This window comes from Lonchura striata, chromosome 4 (assembly GCF_046129695.1).
Source record: "Lonchura striata isolate bLonStr1 chromosome 4, bLonStr1.mat, whole genome shotgun sequence".
NCBI lineage: Eukaryota > Metazoa > Chordata > Aves > Passeriformes > Estrildidae > Lonchura > Lonchura striata.
The window spans coordinates 7,104,737-7,121,244 of record NC_134606.1 but is presented as its reverse complement, the minus strand read 5'-3'; the positions used below and the strand labels follow the sequence as shown (position 1 = coordinate 7,121,244).

Sequence of the window (16,508 nt, the reverse complement as noted above, 5' to 3'; positions counted from 1 at the left end):
ACCTTTGGCTAAACACATAGGCAAAGAAAATCTTCAGAATTTTGTCCACTGACAATTATTTGGGTCTGGGTGTTCTTACACTTAAGAACCATTTATTCCATCACAAATTTAAAAGGTAAAACTACTGGCTCTAGGAAGGATTATTTCAGACTTTGTGCAATGCTAAATTATCTGGTTTAGTTTTTTATATAAAAGAAACATCTCAGCAAGAGTCAGTTCTGCCTTTTTACTAGATGATTCTTTGCCAAGGGTTGTTTTCCAGCTTTGCAATAAAAGAGAATGTCAGTCAAAAATAAACCCCCCATAACTTTTAAGATAGCTGTATTCAGCTTAATGACATGAAATTAAAAAGGAGGATTTCTTCCCCTGCCAAAATGGAACTTTGGCAAAGAAAGGCTTCCCTACAAATAATTTGGAGCTAAAATAACTTTCATTTCAGGTCTGAAGATACAGAAACATGATAAACACTTACATTAAATTGTCACAGAGTTTGTGCCAATTGGGTTGTAAAGAAAATGACCTATGTGAGTGGCATAGATGCTGAACCAGCAGTTTGAGTTGAGCAAAAGAGTGACAGATATTTCAGAGCTCTGTGCTACCTTGTAAGGGGTAAAGAGTATATTTAAACAGATGTTCTCAAAGGGGAAATAGCCTATTCATTAAACCATCAATAATGCAAGGCCAAAGGTGCTTGGTGACCTCCTCTGATTATGTGAAATAGTGACTGTGACAACATTTCAGCCTACTGTAACATTTAATAATTCTGGTATAGAAGGAGATGAGTGAACCTGCTCTGTGTGGTCTAGATCACTAATTAAATATCCATTTGTAAATTGGATGGAGCAGCAATAGCTGTAGGAGAACCACCACAGATCAAAGAGCACCTTCCTACACATAGCTTGTACTCATGTCTAGAATAATTTTTAAAAATGATCCTAAAGCAATTCCTGAAACTGCACAACAATGTGGACACAGTTGATTAGTATCAATGAAGGTAAATGTTTTTTTCTTCACTGGAATATCTGTGCAGTCTCAAAGTGGAGCTTAATGAGCATTTTTCTGTGTTAGACAATATATATCCACATCAGGAGTTAATATTTGTACGTGAATGCACCCAAAATAAACTAACACACTGCAGTGCACAGGGGTGTCTTTGGGGGTCAGGGCAATACCAGCCTGTAAGGCAGGACTCAGATGGTGCAGGAAAGGAGCAGCTTGAAGGTTGTTAACACGTGGAAAAGGAGACTGCAGAGGAAAAGAAGGCCCCAAAGGCTACCAAAGAGGAAACCCAGTCCAAATTCTTCATGAAGACCCTCTGAATCTAAATCACACAGAGACAGAAATGACACTTTCCTGGGTGTGTAAATACTGCTTTCAGACATTTGGTGTTAGCAGAAAATCCTTAGGCAGCCTGCAGAGACTGGTTTGGGTGTCACATTGACATTGATGGTGCTGTTGAGAAGCTCCTTCAGCCTGATGGATGCCTGAGCTGACCCATCCTTGCACAGCCTTAGGCTGTGAGCTGCAGTCACTCAAGCTGCTTTCTCCAAATGGAGAAACGCTTTCTTCTGCATGGGGCTTTCTTCTGCATGGAGCTGTGGCTCAGATACCAAATGAATTCCTTTTCTCTTTTTTTTCCCAAGGATGTGGAAAGGAGAGAACTGCTCTGAAGCTGCTGAAAGCTGCAGAGCTGCCTCCAGTTCAAGGGGAGTGAAGCCCATTCCTGAAGAGGAGCTGCTGCTGCTGTTTCAGACAGGGATGGGTGCTGAGCCTGTGTGTGTCTCACTGCACAGGCACTGTCTGCTCTGGACTTTGCTCTGCAGGATCCTCTGTCCTGCTGAAGCACCAGGCAGCTTGGACCCACAGTGCCACTGCAGTCCCTGGCTCACAGCAGTGAGTCCTCACCATCCCTCTAAATCCACTGGCCCCCAGCACCAGCACAGTGCCCAAAGGAGCCTGCTCTCAGCCTTCAGCCCTGTTCAGCATTTCCAACATCTTCTATTTGCAGTGAGCAAGAAAGCCTCATGGATCAAAAGGAGCTTTGCCAGGGAAAATTTCTTTTACTGTTATGATAAAAGGATGTCTTGTCTCCATGAAGAGATTACTTATACAGGTCAGCTTTTGCAGGCAGGAGGAAAGTCCCTGGCTCGAGGAGATTACAAGGTAGGTTGGACAAAAATAGAGTGTATAGACCACAGTCTGAGAGGGAAATAATGTTGATGTACAACTAAAAGGAAGAAGAAAGTCTCTTGAAGAGCAGGAGGTAGCAAGTCTTATGTCTGCAGCTGTTTATGCTTTTAAGGAGATGTGTTGCACTTCTGTGGCTCAATACTTAAGTTGAAACAGAACAGGAAAATATTTATTATTATTTCATGTATTTGGACCCCTTTACATACTCTCAATTTCTGCAGCGAGGTCACAACACAGCTGTCACAGGTCACAACAGTTCTACTGACCAACATTCTTTTATATTTTGTGCTTGCTGCTAGGAATCCTAAACGGTTCACTTTATTATTTTTTTTTTAATTTTTTTTTGGCAATTAAACCTCAGTATAGCTTGCAATAAGACTTGCAGGTACAGGCAGCACATCCCTTGAGCAGCAGCACCTCCTGCAGGGTGTTGCTCATGCAGCCACTCCTATCCTGTGTTTCAGTTTGTCTCACCTGAGTGCTAAAAAGCCTCTTAACTGAATGATTCCTGCTTTTCCTCTTTGCACAAGTCATAGCGGTAAAATTCTACCAAATACTGAAAAAGCAGTATTTGTGGTGAACACTTCTCGGTAAGCTGTACAAAAAATTCTCTTTATATCCTTGACATCCAGTTCTGCTCCAGGTGATGGAACCTGAATTCTAGTCAAGTATGGGGTTTATTTTTTTGAAATGTAAACAAAACTGGCAGGCAGCAGTTTCAAGGTCTATTTATAGGGATAGCAAAGGAAACTGCACTGCCAGCACTGGTCTGAGCTGGGGGACTGTGAGAGCCTCTGCTCAGCTGAAACCACAGAAAATACTGTCACTGCCTTTGTCACTGCATTCCTGCATGGCCACGAGAGGCACAGCCCCTGAGGGACATGGCCTTCTGCCTGCTGAGGGAAAAAGTTCTCCATTTATTTAGAAAGTGTTTTATTTATTTAATAACCCCCAAAATACCCAAACAAACAAAACCAACCAAAACCCAAAAAAAAAAACAAACCCTAAAGCTATGTCTTTTTTTTAGGGAAAAAATATTATTAGTTAAGCTCACAGAACTATGAGAAATACTTTTTTTTCAGATAAGTGTATTTTCAAATGGGAATAAAAATTTAATTTATACAGAAGCATAATGTCCTTTTAAGAAGAGTTTATTTGCAGATAACAGTAAAAATTGACATTATAAAGCTGTGAACCTTGTCACTCTTCGCCACAAGTGTGCCTAGTGAATTGCACACACCATAAACTCGATTTATTTCCCCTTCCAGGAGCAGCCCGGGGCATTTCTGCCGGCGTCAAGCCACACGCGGGGGCACCACTGGAGGCTCCTGCAGGAGCGGCTGCCGGGTGCGGGATGTCCCCGTGTCCCCGCCGGCGCTGCCCTGGGCGCAGCCCCCAGCAGGTGGCAATGCAGGAACACCTGGAGCCCGTCCAGCCGGGAAAGGCTGGGGCTGAGACCGCTCTTCCTGGGGGAAAGCCTCGCCTTGGAAATCCTGCTCGATGTTTGCAGCGTCAGCTACGAATCCTGTACGCTGTCAGCGAGAGATTTTGTTTAGTTTTTAAACTGTAGGATTTGAGCTTAGAGGCTTTGAAGCAGCAGCCTGTGGCAGTGGGGTGGATGTGCCAAAACCTTCGGGGTCACCTGGAAAAGTCATGGAATCATTTATGTAGGAAAGGATCCCCAAGAGAATCAAGTCCAGCCATTAACCCAGCATTATCAAGGCCACATGTGACAGAAACGTAAATGTTACATTTATGTGTAGATACCTACACTCACATATACATACACACACACACACACACACACACACATATGTAAAATGTCTCTTAAGAACCCCACTCTCAACCCTTTTTCCCATATTCTGTTGCATCTTCCATCCCTATGTAAAGCCACACTGTTTCCAAGCCTGGAATAAATCCTGAAACAGATTTGAACCTTTAAACATCATCAAAGTCTGACAATAAAGTAGGCAAAAGAGGAGATTTTGTTTGAACAAAGCATTCCTGTGTATCATATCATAGGAACAATTTTTTAAAAGAGAACATGTCTCTGAGAAAGCACTGAAGGTAGGGGCATTTTCCAAGAAATGTGCCTGTAGAGGTAAATTAATAGAATTTTAATTCAATAATTAATAATTAAATACATAAATATTCAATAATAATAATTTAATTAATTCACCTCTACAAGCTTGAATGTGCTTGTAGAGGTAAATTAATTGAATAAACCAAAATATAGAAACAGAAAAATACAGAAGCATTAAAATTGCCTAGTGGTACACTGCCTTTTTTCTAAATACACATGCACACACAAAAATTCTCACCTAAAACAAATAAAACCAACCTCTAACCCCCCCCAAACAAACCAACAAAAATACCCCCTCCTCCCCAAATTCTAAAGCCATTTAAAAAAATCATTATGGAAGATATTTGAGCTTGTTAAGAAATCAATGGAAAAAGCTTGATTGCACTAAAAAGCTGTATAACTGTAAAACCTGTTCCTGTCAGAGAAGTGACTCTGCCTTGAAAGGCTGGGGCTGGTGAACTGAAATCACAACGGAGCTGCCAGAACACTGCCCTGGGCACCATAACCACAGCTTGGTTAAAGTGGCTGCAGAGGAATTGATGCTGAGAGGCTCCATTGCATGTGTCAAACACAGTGTAACTTTGCTTGCTACTAACAAGGAATCCAAATTATCTGCAATCACTATGGTTTCTCTCACTCCAAATGCTTCTATCACGGCTTGGACTCTGTTTTAAACGGTACAATAAAAACCTTAGGGAACAAAATCTATCTGATGCAGAAATACACTGCATTGTTTCTTCAAAAGTATCACAGATCTTGAACTGCACAGGAATATTTAATGTCAATCCATGTTCTGTATTTGCTGCATAGAAAAGCAGCAGTTGTTGCTATTTCAGAACCATCAGCAAATTTCAAATATGCCTTGATTATACAGAATCACACTGTGGGAACAGCAGGGTTAAACAGCTTCAGAGCAATAACAAAAAGCACTAAGTAGTTTAAGCTCTGTAAAATATGTAAACAGCACAGCAAATACTAAAATAATATGCATTTTGTAAAGTTCTTTAAAAAATTCTGTGACATATAGGAAGGGTACAAGAACAAACAGCAGAAAAGAGATAGTTGCAATAGTGCCTACTAGTAAAGATTTAAATCAGTTTCAAGTATTGCTGGGTAACTTGTTCATAAAATAAAATTATCTTCAGGGAAAAATATCACATTAAGTGATTCTGAGTATAGCAGTGAAAAACACAAGGAACAAAAGATGAATTCAAACTGGAAACCAGGCACATATTTTACCAGTGAGGAAACAGATTCTCTGTGTCATGATGATGTTTTTCTGACAGATGTGCTTGAACCAAACAGCCCTGGATTGTAAATTATTTGAGACTCGACATCCAAAATCAGGACACTGGAGATCTGTTGCCACTGGCTCTTTTGGAAGGCATTACATTACAAAGAAGACTTTTTACACAAAACAGAGATGGCAGGACATGAAAATCCTGGTGACTCAGACAGTAACTATTCTGTCGACTCTTGGAGTTATCAGTGGATGCTGGAGAGGGGACAGCACAGAGAGGGAGAGTGTTTTGCAGGTAGAGCATAATGAAAAGGATATGATGTCTCTTTGAAGCATCCTTGATTTAAAAGTGACTACTGGAAGTTCTCAAGAATGTTCCAAATTTCAGGACTCAATTACCTAAGGACAAAGAAGGGTTATAGGAAGGTTCCTCTAATGGTGGGAGCAGCCCCTCTAACTGCTTGGAGCAGATGAAGCTGTGAGTTGGCATTTTTAATCTTTGGTATTTTAACAGGACTGATCCATACTGGTGTAAATAGTGGGATTTGCACAAAGTTTTAGAACATTCCAGAAACTTGTTCTATGAGACTTCATATTTTTGCCTATATTTTCTAGTACCTCTTCACCTGAGCAAGATCTTCACCTATACCTTGAGGTGTTATTTCCAAATAACCATCCAAAGTTTCAGTGTTAGGTTCTCTGGCCCAAAGATTCTTGGCTTCTTTGGCCAAGACAAAATTGACACCAGCACTCTGAGTTCTTGTCATGGTGTTCTTGGAAATACAAGATGTGGAGGGAAAGAATTAAGCCAAACATTTCATTCAGATAAAAATTTACTCCAGCATCTCACATCCTCAAATGCAGAGATCACAGGTGATGTTATTTATGGCTTCCCAGTACAAAGAAAGCAGTCATTATCCTTTGCTAATTGGTTTAGAATAAGGGAGGTATTTCTGGATGTGGCAGCTGCTAATCTTACTTCAGTGAGGAATTCTTAATTTTACCTCCTCAGAAGAAGGTTCCAGAGACACAGGGAGTATGTTTTGTCCAAGGGCAGGATAATTTTTATCTTAACAGGCTAGGTGATGTTCTTTTCAATTATTATAAAAATTAGATGTGTCAAAGAAGATCTGTTACTCACTGAAAGAGCAAACCAGCAATTCAGCTGTAGCCTCTGTGCTTTTCTCTGTACCTGGCAGCTAAACTGAATCATTAGCTGTCCTATAACACCAGCACCCTGTTTATTTACTGTTTTTTGAAGTAGGATAATGCAGCAGTGAAGCCAGATAGCTGGCAATGGATGACAGTGACATTCAAAGAAAACAGATGCCACAAAGCCTGGATCATCAGAGGGTATGTACATCTGAGATCAACATTTGCAAAGTGCTGCTGGAAAAGAAGAGCCAGCAGATTTGCATCAGCAGCATCAATTCTCATCTATTCTTTCCTGTCTGACCGTCTGATAAGATAGAATCACTCACTCACTGGTATTTGTCCCCTTCCAGGGTTGTTCCTCCTGGAGCTGGCCGTGGCTCAGCTCCCACACACAAAGGTTGGCAGCACAGCTGCTCCAGGCACCTTCTGTACCCAGAGGAGGGACAAGTTCAAATGCCCTGAGGACAAGTTCCACTTACAGCCTCCAAGCCTGTTTGGCTCAAGCCTCATGCCAACTCCAGGAAAGAGCCAGGAAGCAGGCTGGAATACTCCTGAGACAGGCATGTGACACTGCACTCAGCTGATCAGAGCTGGGGGTGTCCCTCCCCTCCATCGCAGACCTCTCCATTCTGCTCAGGTGTCTGCAGCTGGCACACACAGCACAAGATGCTGCTGCTGCTGCTTCCCTCGCTCCAGCAGCCACCCACAGCAATGCTCCCCTGGTGCATCCCCCACCACCCAGCCTGAGTTCTGCATTTCCTATGGTGGAAGTCAGCCCTGTAAAGTGATGTTGCTTATGGCCACAAATTGGAACAAACAATTCCATGAACTCCTGTGCGCGGAGAAGCAGGACAATGAGACAGCGACTTGAGGGTGCAGGGTTTAAAACAGAAAATCGTGTCACAATCCTCATGGAGAAAGAGCCTCTTCTCCCATAGCACTGATCAAATCAGCTGCCTCTGAGGAGCCACCTCAAAAGGAGAGGGGCCAGCAACAAGCAGCCAGGGGTTCAAACGCTGCCTGTTGGGTTTCTGCTGTCCCAGAGCAGTTCTGCCAGTAGGGCACAGAGCTGGTTCCAGTGGAGGCGTTCACTGGGCATTACAGCATGATGCCAGGATGATGCCCTGCATGGCAGGAATTAATACAAGGTTTTCCTTAATGACTGTATCCAGGGCAACTTAAGCTTCTCTAAGATAAATTTCCCCCTGTCCCTTCCAGTCTCTAATAAAATATTTCTCTGGTTTGCATCCCTAAAGCTGCTACTTGAAAGAGGAGACATCTCCATAAGGGGCACGCACGGGCACCCTGAAGAACTTTCCATAGCTCTGCTCCTGGCTCATCTGAGCAATTTGTCTTGCTGTAGTTTGCAAAGAAAGAAAAGAAAATTGTATCTTGGTTTATTATCTGTTTATTTTCTTTTGGGGAATTTGTCTATAATCTCCATCTCCATGGGTGGGGAACAAAATATTTAAGTTAGTTAAAGATCTTTTTGTCCTGAAGTGAATAGACCTTATAATAGTTTTCTCCTCATTCTTCCTTCTGGCTCTGTCAGGAAAAAGTCCTGGCTGGGAATACAGATATGTCCCTGGGAAAATTTGCTCCTCTGCTCTGTGGGGTAGGTATAACTATTTCCTTAAATGCACAACATAAAATTTTATGTTATGGGGATAGGAAATAGTGTCAAAGGAGTAGGTACAGATGTTATCCCCCACTTAACCATCTTTAGTTTTCCATTTTAGTTCGGGAAACTGAACACCTCAATGATTTCTCCACTCCAGCTGCAGTGTAAGAGACATGGCCTGAACACCCAGGAGCGTTCCAGCTGCCAGCGCAGCAGCACCAGACCCCTCTGCAGCCCCAGCACCAGAAGGATCTGAACCTGCTGGAGCGAGTCCAGAGGGGGCCACAAAGGTGATCAGAGGGCTGGAGCCCCTCTGCTGTGGGGACAGGCTGAGACAGCTGGGGGTGCTCAGCTTGCAGAAGGCTTTGGGGAGACCTTCCAGCACCTTCTAGAATCTAAAGGGGTTACAAGGACTTTTGACAAGGCCATGGAGTGACAAGGGGCACTGGCTTCAAACCGGCAGAGGGCAGGGTTAGATTGGATATAGGGAAGAAATTCTTTGCTGTGAAGGTGGGAGGCCCTGGCACAGGTGCCCAGAGAACCTGCGGCTGCCCTTTCCCTGGCAGTGTCCAAGGCCAGGTTGGGCAGGGTTTGGAGCAACCTGGGATAGTAGAAGTGTCCCTGCCCATGGCAGGGGGTTGGAATGAGATGATCTGCAAGGTTGCTTCCAACCCAAACCATTCTGATCTACGTGATACGATTCCCAGACTGGATACTAGAGCAGCTTCTTTCCATTAGAGCTGAACAATTAACAATCCCAGGAGACTGATCACTTGGTTTCTGTAACAGGCACAGTCTTTTTCTCTTCCATGTTGCTATTTCTGGTTATTGTTATTTCTGGTTTCCTTGGTGCATCTCCCTCTCCATGCTGCCCACTGATGTCGCACATTCCCATTTTTATTAGGAGCAGGCAGCAAGGTGCTGGGTGCAGTTTTGTAACAAAGTCTGGATCTCTGTCACACATTAATTCCATGTTAATTTTTTCTTTCACTTTTAAAACCTTCAGTTATTTTAATCTCTTTGAAAGGTAGCTGGCTGATAACATTTCTTAACTCTACTCTGATGCTTGATCTCATTTTTGATGAGTCAAACCAAACAGCTTTTCTTGTTCAGCAGTCCTTTCTGTTTCTTGTTCTACTATTTCCTATTGTTCTTCTTGTGGTGCTACTTATCCTACAGCTGATTTCCTCTGGCTTAGCATACAGATCTCTCAGAATTGTAACATGATCAAATAGCCATGAATCAAATAGGAAAATGTAGTCAAAAATACCTGATTGACAACTGTGAGAGCCTCAGTGAAATCAACTTGTGGCCAGCTAGCAATGAGGACTACTTTCATTTTTGATATTAAGAACTCCCATGTACAGTTTTGGAATTTCAGTTCAAACTCAGATCAGGACTACATCTCTTAGGACTTTTTTTCACTACCTAGTTCTCACACTACTTCTCACAAAAGCCCTCACATCCAACAGTAACTGAGCTGTAACTTGCTCCCTCTTGCTGGCCTAGATTGTAAATTTTTTGCCCCTGACTGTGCCAGATACTTCTACATACAGAACCTACCTGGTTCTAAGAGGATGTGTAGTAAAGAGTTAAGAAATTCTGCTGTCCTGCTCTGCCCATCCTACATCTCCTTCTAAAACAAAGTTGAGCTCCTGACAACTTCTCAGAGCTTAGCTAAGAGGGCTGAGTCTTTAAAATAAATGACTGAATTAAGAAAAATGCTGCCTTTCAGTGTGTCTGATGCATGCTACAGAACCAACAAGACACTGAATCTCTTGGCAGGGAGATCCTGGTGAGTATCTCATCTCCCCCATCATCATACAAGGAATAGATTCAGTGACTGGGAGAAAATATTGGAAATGAGTTTATCTGTTCAAGGATGAGATGAAGATCAGACATGACCAATTATCATGTGAATCTGGGCTGGGCTTTATTTGGTGTTCAGAATACCTCATTATGGAACATGAAAATGCAGGATGGAAAAGTTTTAAATACTCATTTAGTAGTATCAAGTGACCTCTATTGTGCAACAAGATGCCCAGTGCACATTGTCACAGTGTGGGTCTCAAAGGACCCTCAATAAAAGTGTTTAGTGTGCTTCCCAACACCCTCTGCTCAGGCTACCTGAGGCTGAAAAAAAAGCAAGTCAGAGTATTCCTTTTTTTTTTTTTTCTCTGAACAATGGTCCATTATGCATGTTCAAAAGCTTCTTTCTGGCAGATTTCCAGCTGTAATTTTATCATTCTTCCTGTCCCAAATAATATATTCTTTTCTTCTTTTTTCCTCCCCCCTCCAAGTAGTTTCATTACTAAGTAGAAAAGGCCATGCTTACATTAAAAAAAACCCCAAACCCTGACCACTTCATGAGTCTTTAAAGCTTGCAAGAAAAACGTTTTGCCTGAGTTTGGTATCAGCTTTGCTATCTCCTACCTACAAAATGTTGTGACCCCAGCATCCTGAACCCTTCTCAGCCTGGAAGATAATGGAAGCTGGAACAGGTACCAAAAAGCCCAGGGCACTGTGAAGAGTTAGCAGTATCTCTCTTTTGCAATACTGAAAAACCTTCAGCATTAAGAGGGCTTTGGACCACAACAAACAGAAGGTTAAGACAATTCTCAGCCTTGGTGTAACTGTGGGAATCGGAGTAACATGTTCTGATCACAACTGGGACAAACTGCTGCCTTCAAACAGGAACACCACAACCAAAATCCAGAGCCTCGTTAAGCTGCCTGGTAGGACTGAAAAGACATCCCAGTGAAGGATAGTGTTCATTTCCAGCTCAGCCAGATCTTGAGAAGAAAGTGTCTTTGCTTTACTAGAAAGCTTCTACCACCTCAACTAACTTTATACTTACTCTGAGTCACCTGCTGCTCTTGGTTTGATGTCTGGGGTCACCTGTGAGATGAGCTGTGAACCAACACCTCTGTTGGATTGGGAGCTCAAGGCTGCACTGAGCAGGCAGGGAATGCAAACCAGAGCTCCAAGCTGCTCTGCACCAAAGCAGAGCAGACTGCCACCATTTCTGACCCTCATACAGCTGGAGGCTTCCAGAGCCACGGCAGAGCAAGCAGCCCAGCAGCTCAGGAGGCTGCAGCTGCCTGTGGCACACAGGCCTTGCTGCAGACAGAATGGGTTGTGTGACTGCAGATTTCCAAAGTGAGCAATCGGAGCTAGCAAACAGCTGAAGCTCCCCTACGCTCCTTCTGGAACCCTCCCTTGTAACACACCATCAGGGACTGAGTCCTCACGTTGGCTGGCACCTGGCCCTCTGCAATCACACCTCCCAGAAACAGAGGCCCTCCTTGTAGGACAGCTGTTCTCTTCTCCTCCCATCCCAAACTAGGTTTTTCTGGAGAGTGTGGGTTTCTCCACCACTGTACTCAGGTCACAGAAATCAAAAAAGGCTGGTCTCAGGAAACCATAGCTCTAACTGGTATTTAAGAGAAGAAAAAGCAACAATTTTCATGCCCTACAATTGTGTATTTACCACACATTCCCTCAGGTCCAACAGAAATCTACTGCTTCATTGCTGCTTTGGTCTTTTATGCATTCCTGTAAAATAAGGAAAAGTAAGGTTGCCACACTCAAAGCTATGCTTGCCCTTCTGCAATGATGGTGTAAACAGAGGCCCAAAGAAAGAGAGGTTCCCACTCACTCCCACTGTTCCACGTGGGTTTGAGTAACACTGCTCCTCAGGGTGACATCCTCCTCCTTTTGAGTTGAGGGTGCTCCGACTCTTGCCACAGGAGAAAGAATGAGAGCAGTTACTGCATAACTGAAAGCAAATTACTCCAGTTACTAACCTAAGTTCTCTCTGCCTCCCGTTACTCTTGGTACACTGCATTTGTTCTCAGGAATCATTACATCTGCCACTTCAGAAAATGCCCAGAAAACAGACCTTTCCTTTCCAGCAGTGAGTGCAGAGCACTGGCCCATGGCAAGCTGGCAGCTCTGCAGTGGTCCAGACACACCTGTGCTGAAGCATCAGCAATTGATGCCTACTGAAAATGGAACCTTTTCAGACACAGCGCCCTGGAAATCCCATGTATTTACAGTTTCACAGTGCCTAGTACCAGCAGTTTAGCAATATCTGTGACCTTTAAGTGTTAAACATGAAAACAAGTTGTGGTCTTTGTGCTTTGTTAGCACTCTTTAAAGCATGAAAAATTCACACCTAACATCACCCACACCATTTTATTAACAGGAAGGCTCTAGGACTTGAGGCAGTGTTCTAGGAAGAGACAGAAAAACCCTGGGGTATACTGTTCATATACGAAAAGTTTAAACCAAAAACACTTATTTGACTGAAATGCTCTGAAGAATGACATTTATGGTTGCTGTGTGGCATTTTTTTGGTTTGCTGGGGAATTTTGGGGTTTTTTTGGTTTGTTTTTTTGTATGCATGTGTGTTATTAGTTTTCTTCTTTTTCTTTTAAATCTTGCAGAACACTGAAAACCAACACATGGAAGTTCCACTCCTTTGAAGAGAGGCCACTGAGAGTTAATTCTTTTTACATTTAAACACAAAACAGCTTTCTAATTTTATATAATCAAGAAATGGAAAACAATTTTTATTAACATGTCTTACATTTACAATCTTTTATTAGCTAATCAACATCAACATGCAAAAATAAGCGCTAAATACAAACCTCTACAATATGGTTTTGTTTAAACTACAATGGTTTAATTCTTTTGAAAAGTCATAAGGATGTGTTCTGCAGTTGTTAAAATTGAACTATTAGTTTCAGTAATGAATACTATTTAGACCCTAAAATTATGTAATCATCCTGCAAGGCATCTTCAGAAACTTCGCCCAACACTTAAGAATACCAGCTCATTGTCATGTGAGTACATTCTCAAAGCAAGAAATAAGGCAGTAGCACTAATGATTTCATATTGAACCTTATGCACATAACTAATAACTTTAGAAGGACTTTAACACTATGGTAGACTGGAAAAAGAACATTTAAACAAGCATTGGATTTTGCCTGAAATGTTCTCTGTTCTTCTTGATACTTATGCAACCTCCTTAAAATATTTGGGTTTGGAAAAAGACTTCATACTCCTTGAAACAGTCCCTACTTGATCCTCCAGAGAAGCCACCTTGTGTCAAAGACATCAAAAATATCTTCCCATGGAAATAAGTTACATCATTCATGTTCAGGATTACTTCACCAGAGGATCATAAAGAAGGCAAAGAGGAGCTTAAAGGAGAACACGTTGGTAGTACTGAGATCTTTGATAACAAAAGGGTCTTGGACAATTGTGAAAAAGAGGGAAGAAAAATGGATTTAATTTCAAATCTGTTGTAACTTTTCCCCCAGTGCAAGTGTCCATCTTTAAAGAAAGCTATCCTTTAGAAGATGAAAGTACTTTTCTTTGAGAAGAGTCCAATTTTTGACCTTATGTTACAAAACCTTAACAATCAAAATTTGTTTTTGTGGTTTTTATTCAAGTACAAACTTAAGTCATAATTGCTCTCTCTTTTTTTTTTTTTTTTTTTCTTTTTCTTTTTTTCCTTTCAAGAGTGTTTATTGTTGCTCATTGATCTTTGGTCGCAAGAAACAATAATGCCACCGACAGGTCTGCTCCCCAAGGTGGCAGCTTTTGCTTCTTCGCCACACATTAAGGCCCCCCCCTTTACGGGGTATGCCAAGATACACCGTGTCAAAATTCCAGCGGCACTTCGTGTGTTTTACAGACCTACATGATGTAGACTTTCTCAGCTTGTGAGAAGTTGAAGACTTCTTTGGTTCTTGGGCAAATTACTTTGTCATCTTGACGAATAGAAAGCAGAGACTGAAAAAGAGTGGAACCGAAAGATAATATTCACAACAGTTATTCAAAGCAATATTGAACTGTTTAGGAAATGAACTTTTAATCTAAAAAATGTTGTGGTCTGAGGTCAAAACATCTTTGCCCCCAGCAGTTACTTATTCTGCATTATTGCTCTCTGGAGGGAAAGATTTCCAATGCCATTTGATCTCGCGTTAGAAATTCACATAGTTAGGTATGTGACCATTAATATGTCTTCATTAAGACCAATTTAAGCAGCTAAATATACAGTCCTTAAAAAAACATTCCTGCAAGAATTATTCCTCTAGCTTCTGAGTGAGTTGATAAGGTTTTATTTTGATCCAGCAAGTTACTGTAACAGCTGCTATTTTAGCCTTCAGCAAGTCATTGACCCCAACACTTACATTGTATCCATAGACATATCCATTTGGTAACATCATAGGAGGATTATTTTCGTTCATTACATCCCCCGAAATCTTGCAGACTAGTCGGGAGTTGGCACAATGTGCCATCGGCAGGGGCTGAGCCAGCTTGTTCAGGGATTTGCTACACACAGGGCAGTCGGGGTTTTTTGAGCTCCCATCCTCTTTATAACACTGTCTGTTAACAGCAAGTTAGGGAACAATCACCACAATGAAACCATAATTAGCTTCCCATTGTACGGGAAACCTTAAAATTAAAAGATTGTCAGCTGTGCCAACAGAGCCCAGGTGACAGAATGCACAGGAACATTTAATTCAAGTTTAATGTCCACACAAAAGAATCAAAAGTTTGCTCTGTTTCAAGGAACAGGAGTGAGCAAAATGTGTGTCTGGCACAGGTAAAACTTCTGAGATGCAGCACCAGCCCTTCCCCAGCACAACAAACCCAGCGAAGTTTCAAAAGATGCAGCTATTTTGAATATTCACATAAAACCTGGCAGGTAAATTTGTGTTTAAATGCTTGAAAACCTGTAACTGTAACCCAGCTCACTAACCCTTGCAGGCATATTCACTAATTTCAGACATGAAAAGACAGCCAAACCAAACACAATGTTACATTTTACCATAAAATTTTTGTTTGTGCATGCCTTTTTTTTTTTTTTTTAAACCATAATGCTATTTACTATAATCTCCCAATAATTTAACAGTGACCAATTTATACCCCATTTGAACAATTCATGAGCAAAAATATTGAAATGTCACATTTCTTATTTGAGCTCTCCGAAGAGCCTCCATAAACCAAAAAATAAACCCCCACATGGCTTTTTTTTTCACTCCCAGTAATATCTGCTTTAAAGGATACGGTGTTTTTATAGCTGAAAGGCCTGCCTGGAGTGTTATAGTAAAAACAGAATTGTTTCCCAGCTGATGTAGTCTGTAGTTATCATATCTAAACTGTTGGATCAGCATTCTCCATCGAGCAGGGTCCAAGAGATCCTGTTAAAAAACAACACAACTATAAATTGCTTTCAATCTAATTGTCCCAGGGAGCAAAAGCCTGGGAGTGACAAATTGTGCAAACCTCACTTGTGCAAACCCATCACAAACCAGAAGTGGACACCCCAATGCATAGTGTTTAAAAAGCACCTTTTAACACTGCTTTATTAAAACAAGTATTATTTAAAATAGCTGAAGCAATCAATATTCAATTTCCATCATCTACCAAATGTTCTAATCAAGGTATGTAAGTCCTGGTGAGGTTACTTCTTCCATTTGGTTTCCTAGAATGCTGGACTACATAGGAAACAACATTGGTACTGTGAAATGTTTCTTCTACAGCCTCTGAACAATTAACACCAAAAAGTCAGAAGTGTTTTTTTACTTAATAATTAATTGCAATACATAATATTTACAGAATTTTGTAAAAAGATTTCAATTTGAAAAAGCTGCCACAAGCCCAGCTTAGAGAAAGCTTGCACAAGCTACTCTTTTAGAGACAAAATTCTTTAATGCTGTGTGTTACCTAAAAGTCAGGATTTTTCTTTTCATGGAAATAAGAACTAAACCCAGAGGTCAAGGATACATTGAGCTTTAAAAGCAATGCTGTTGAAGAGTCATGTAAGAAGGAAAGACCCTTTGAAAATATATTTAGTGTCATCTATACAGGCAGACACCTAATCCTTTCTTTCTTATCTTTTGTATCCATAACCTGCACTTTGGTCAGGAGGAGTGACAATGTTTCTTTACCTTTATATAATATTTATCATATAGATACTCTACTGATCATTTTGTCAACTCCACAAGCTACACTTTGAGGGAACTAGGAGAAACAATCTGGGGACACCTCACAGCACCTTTCAGCAGCGAAAGGTGCTACATGTGATCTGGAAAGGGACTTGTGACAAAGCCATGGAGTGACAGGACAAAGGGAATGGCTTCAAACAGAAAGAAAGCAGGGTTAGACTGGACATTAGCAAGAAGTTTTTTACTGTTAGGGTG

The 16,508-nt window shown here is 41.5% G+C and overlaps 1 protein-coding gene across 8 annotated transcripts in view; it reads right to left on the bottom strand.

The window, feature by feature from the left end:
- Positions 1-12,832: 12,832 nt before the first annotated feature.
- Positions 12,833-16,508, bottom strand: part of MAEA (macrophage erythroblast attacher, E3 ubiquitin ligase) — a 49,074-nt gene continuing 45,398 nt past the window's right edge. For all 8 annotated transcript variants that reach the window (XM_021535685.3, XM_021535684.2, XM_021535689.3 and 5 more), the window contains 3 exons: positions 15,373-15,506; positions 14,493-14,688; positions 12,833-14,091 (listed from right to left, as the gene is read on the bottom strand). In XM_021535685.3, coding sequence (XP_021391360.1) covers positions 13,996-14,091; positions 14,493-14,688; positions 15,373-15,506 — 426 coding nt within the window. In that variant the 3' untranslated portion in view covers positions 12,833-13,995. The remainder of the gene's footprint in view (positions 14,092-14,492; positions 14,689-15,372; positions 15,507-16,508) is intronic.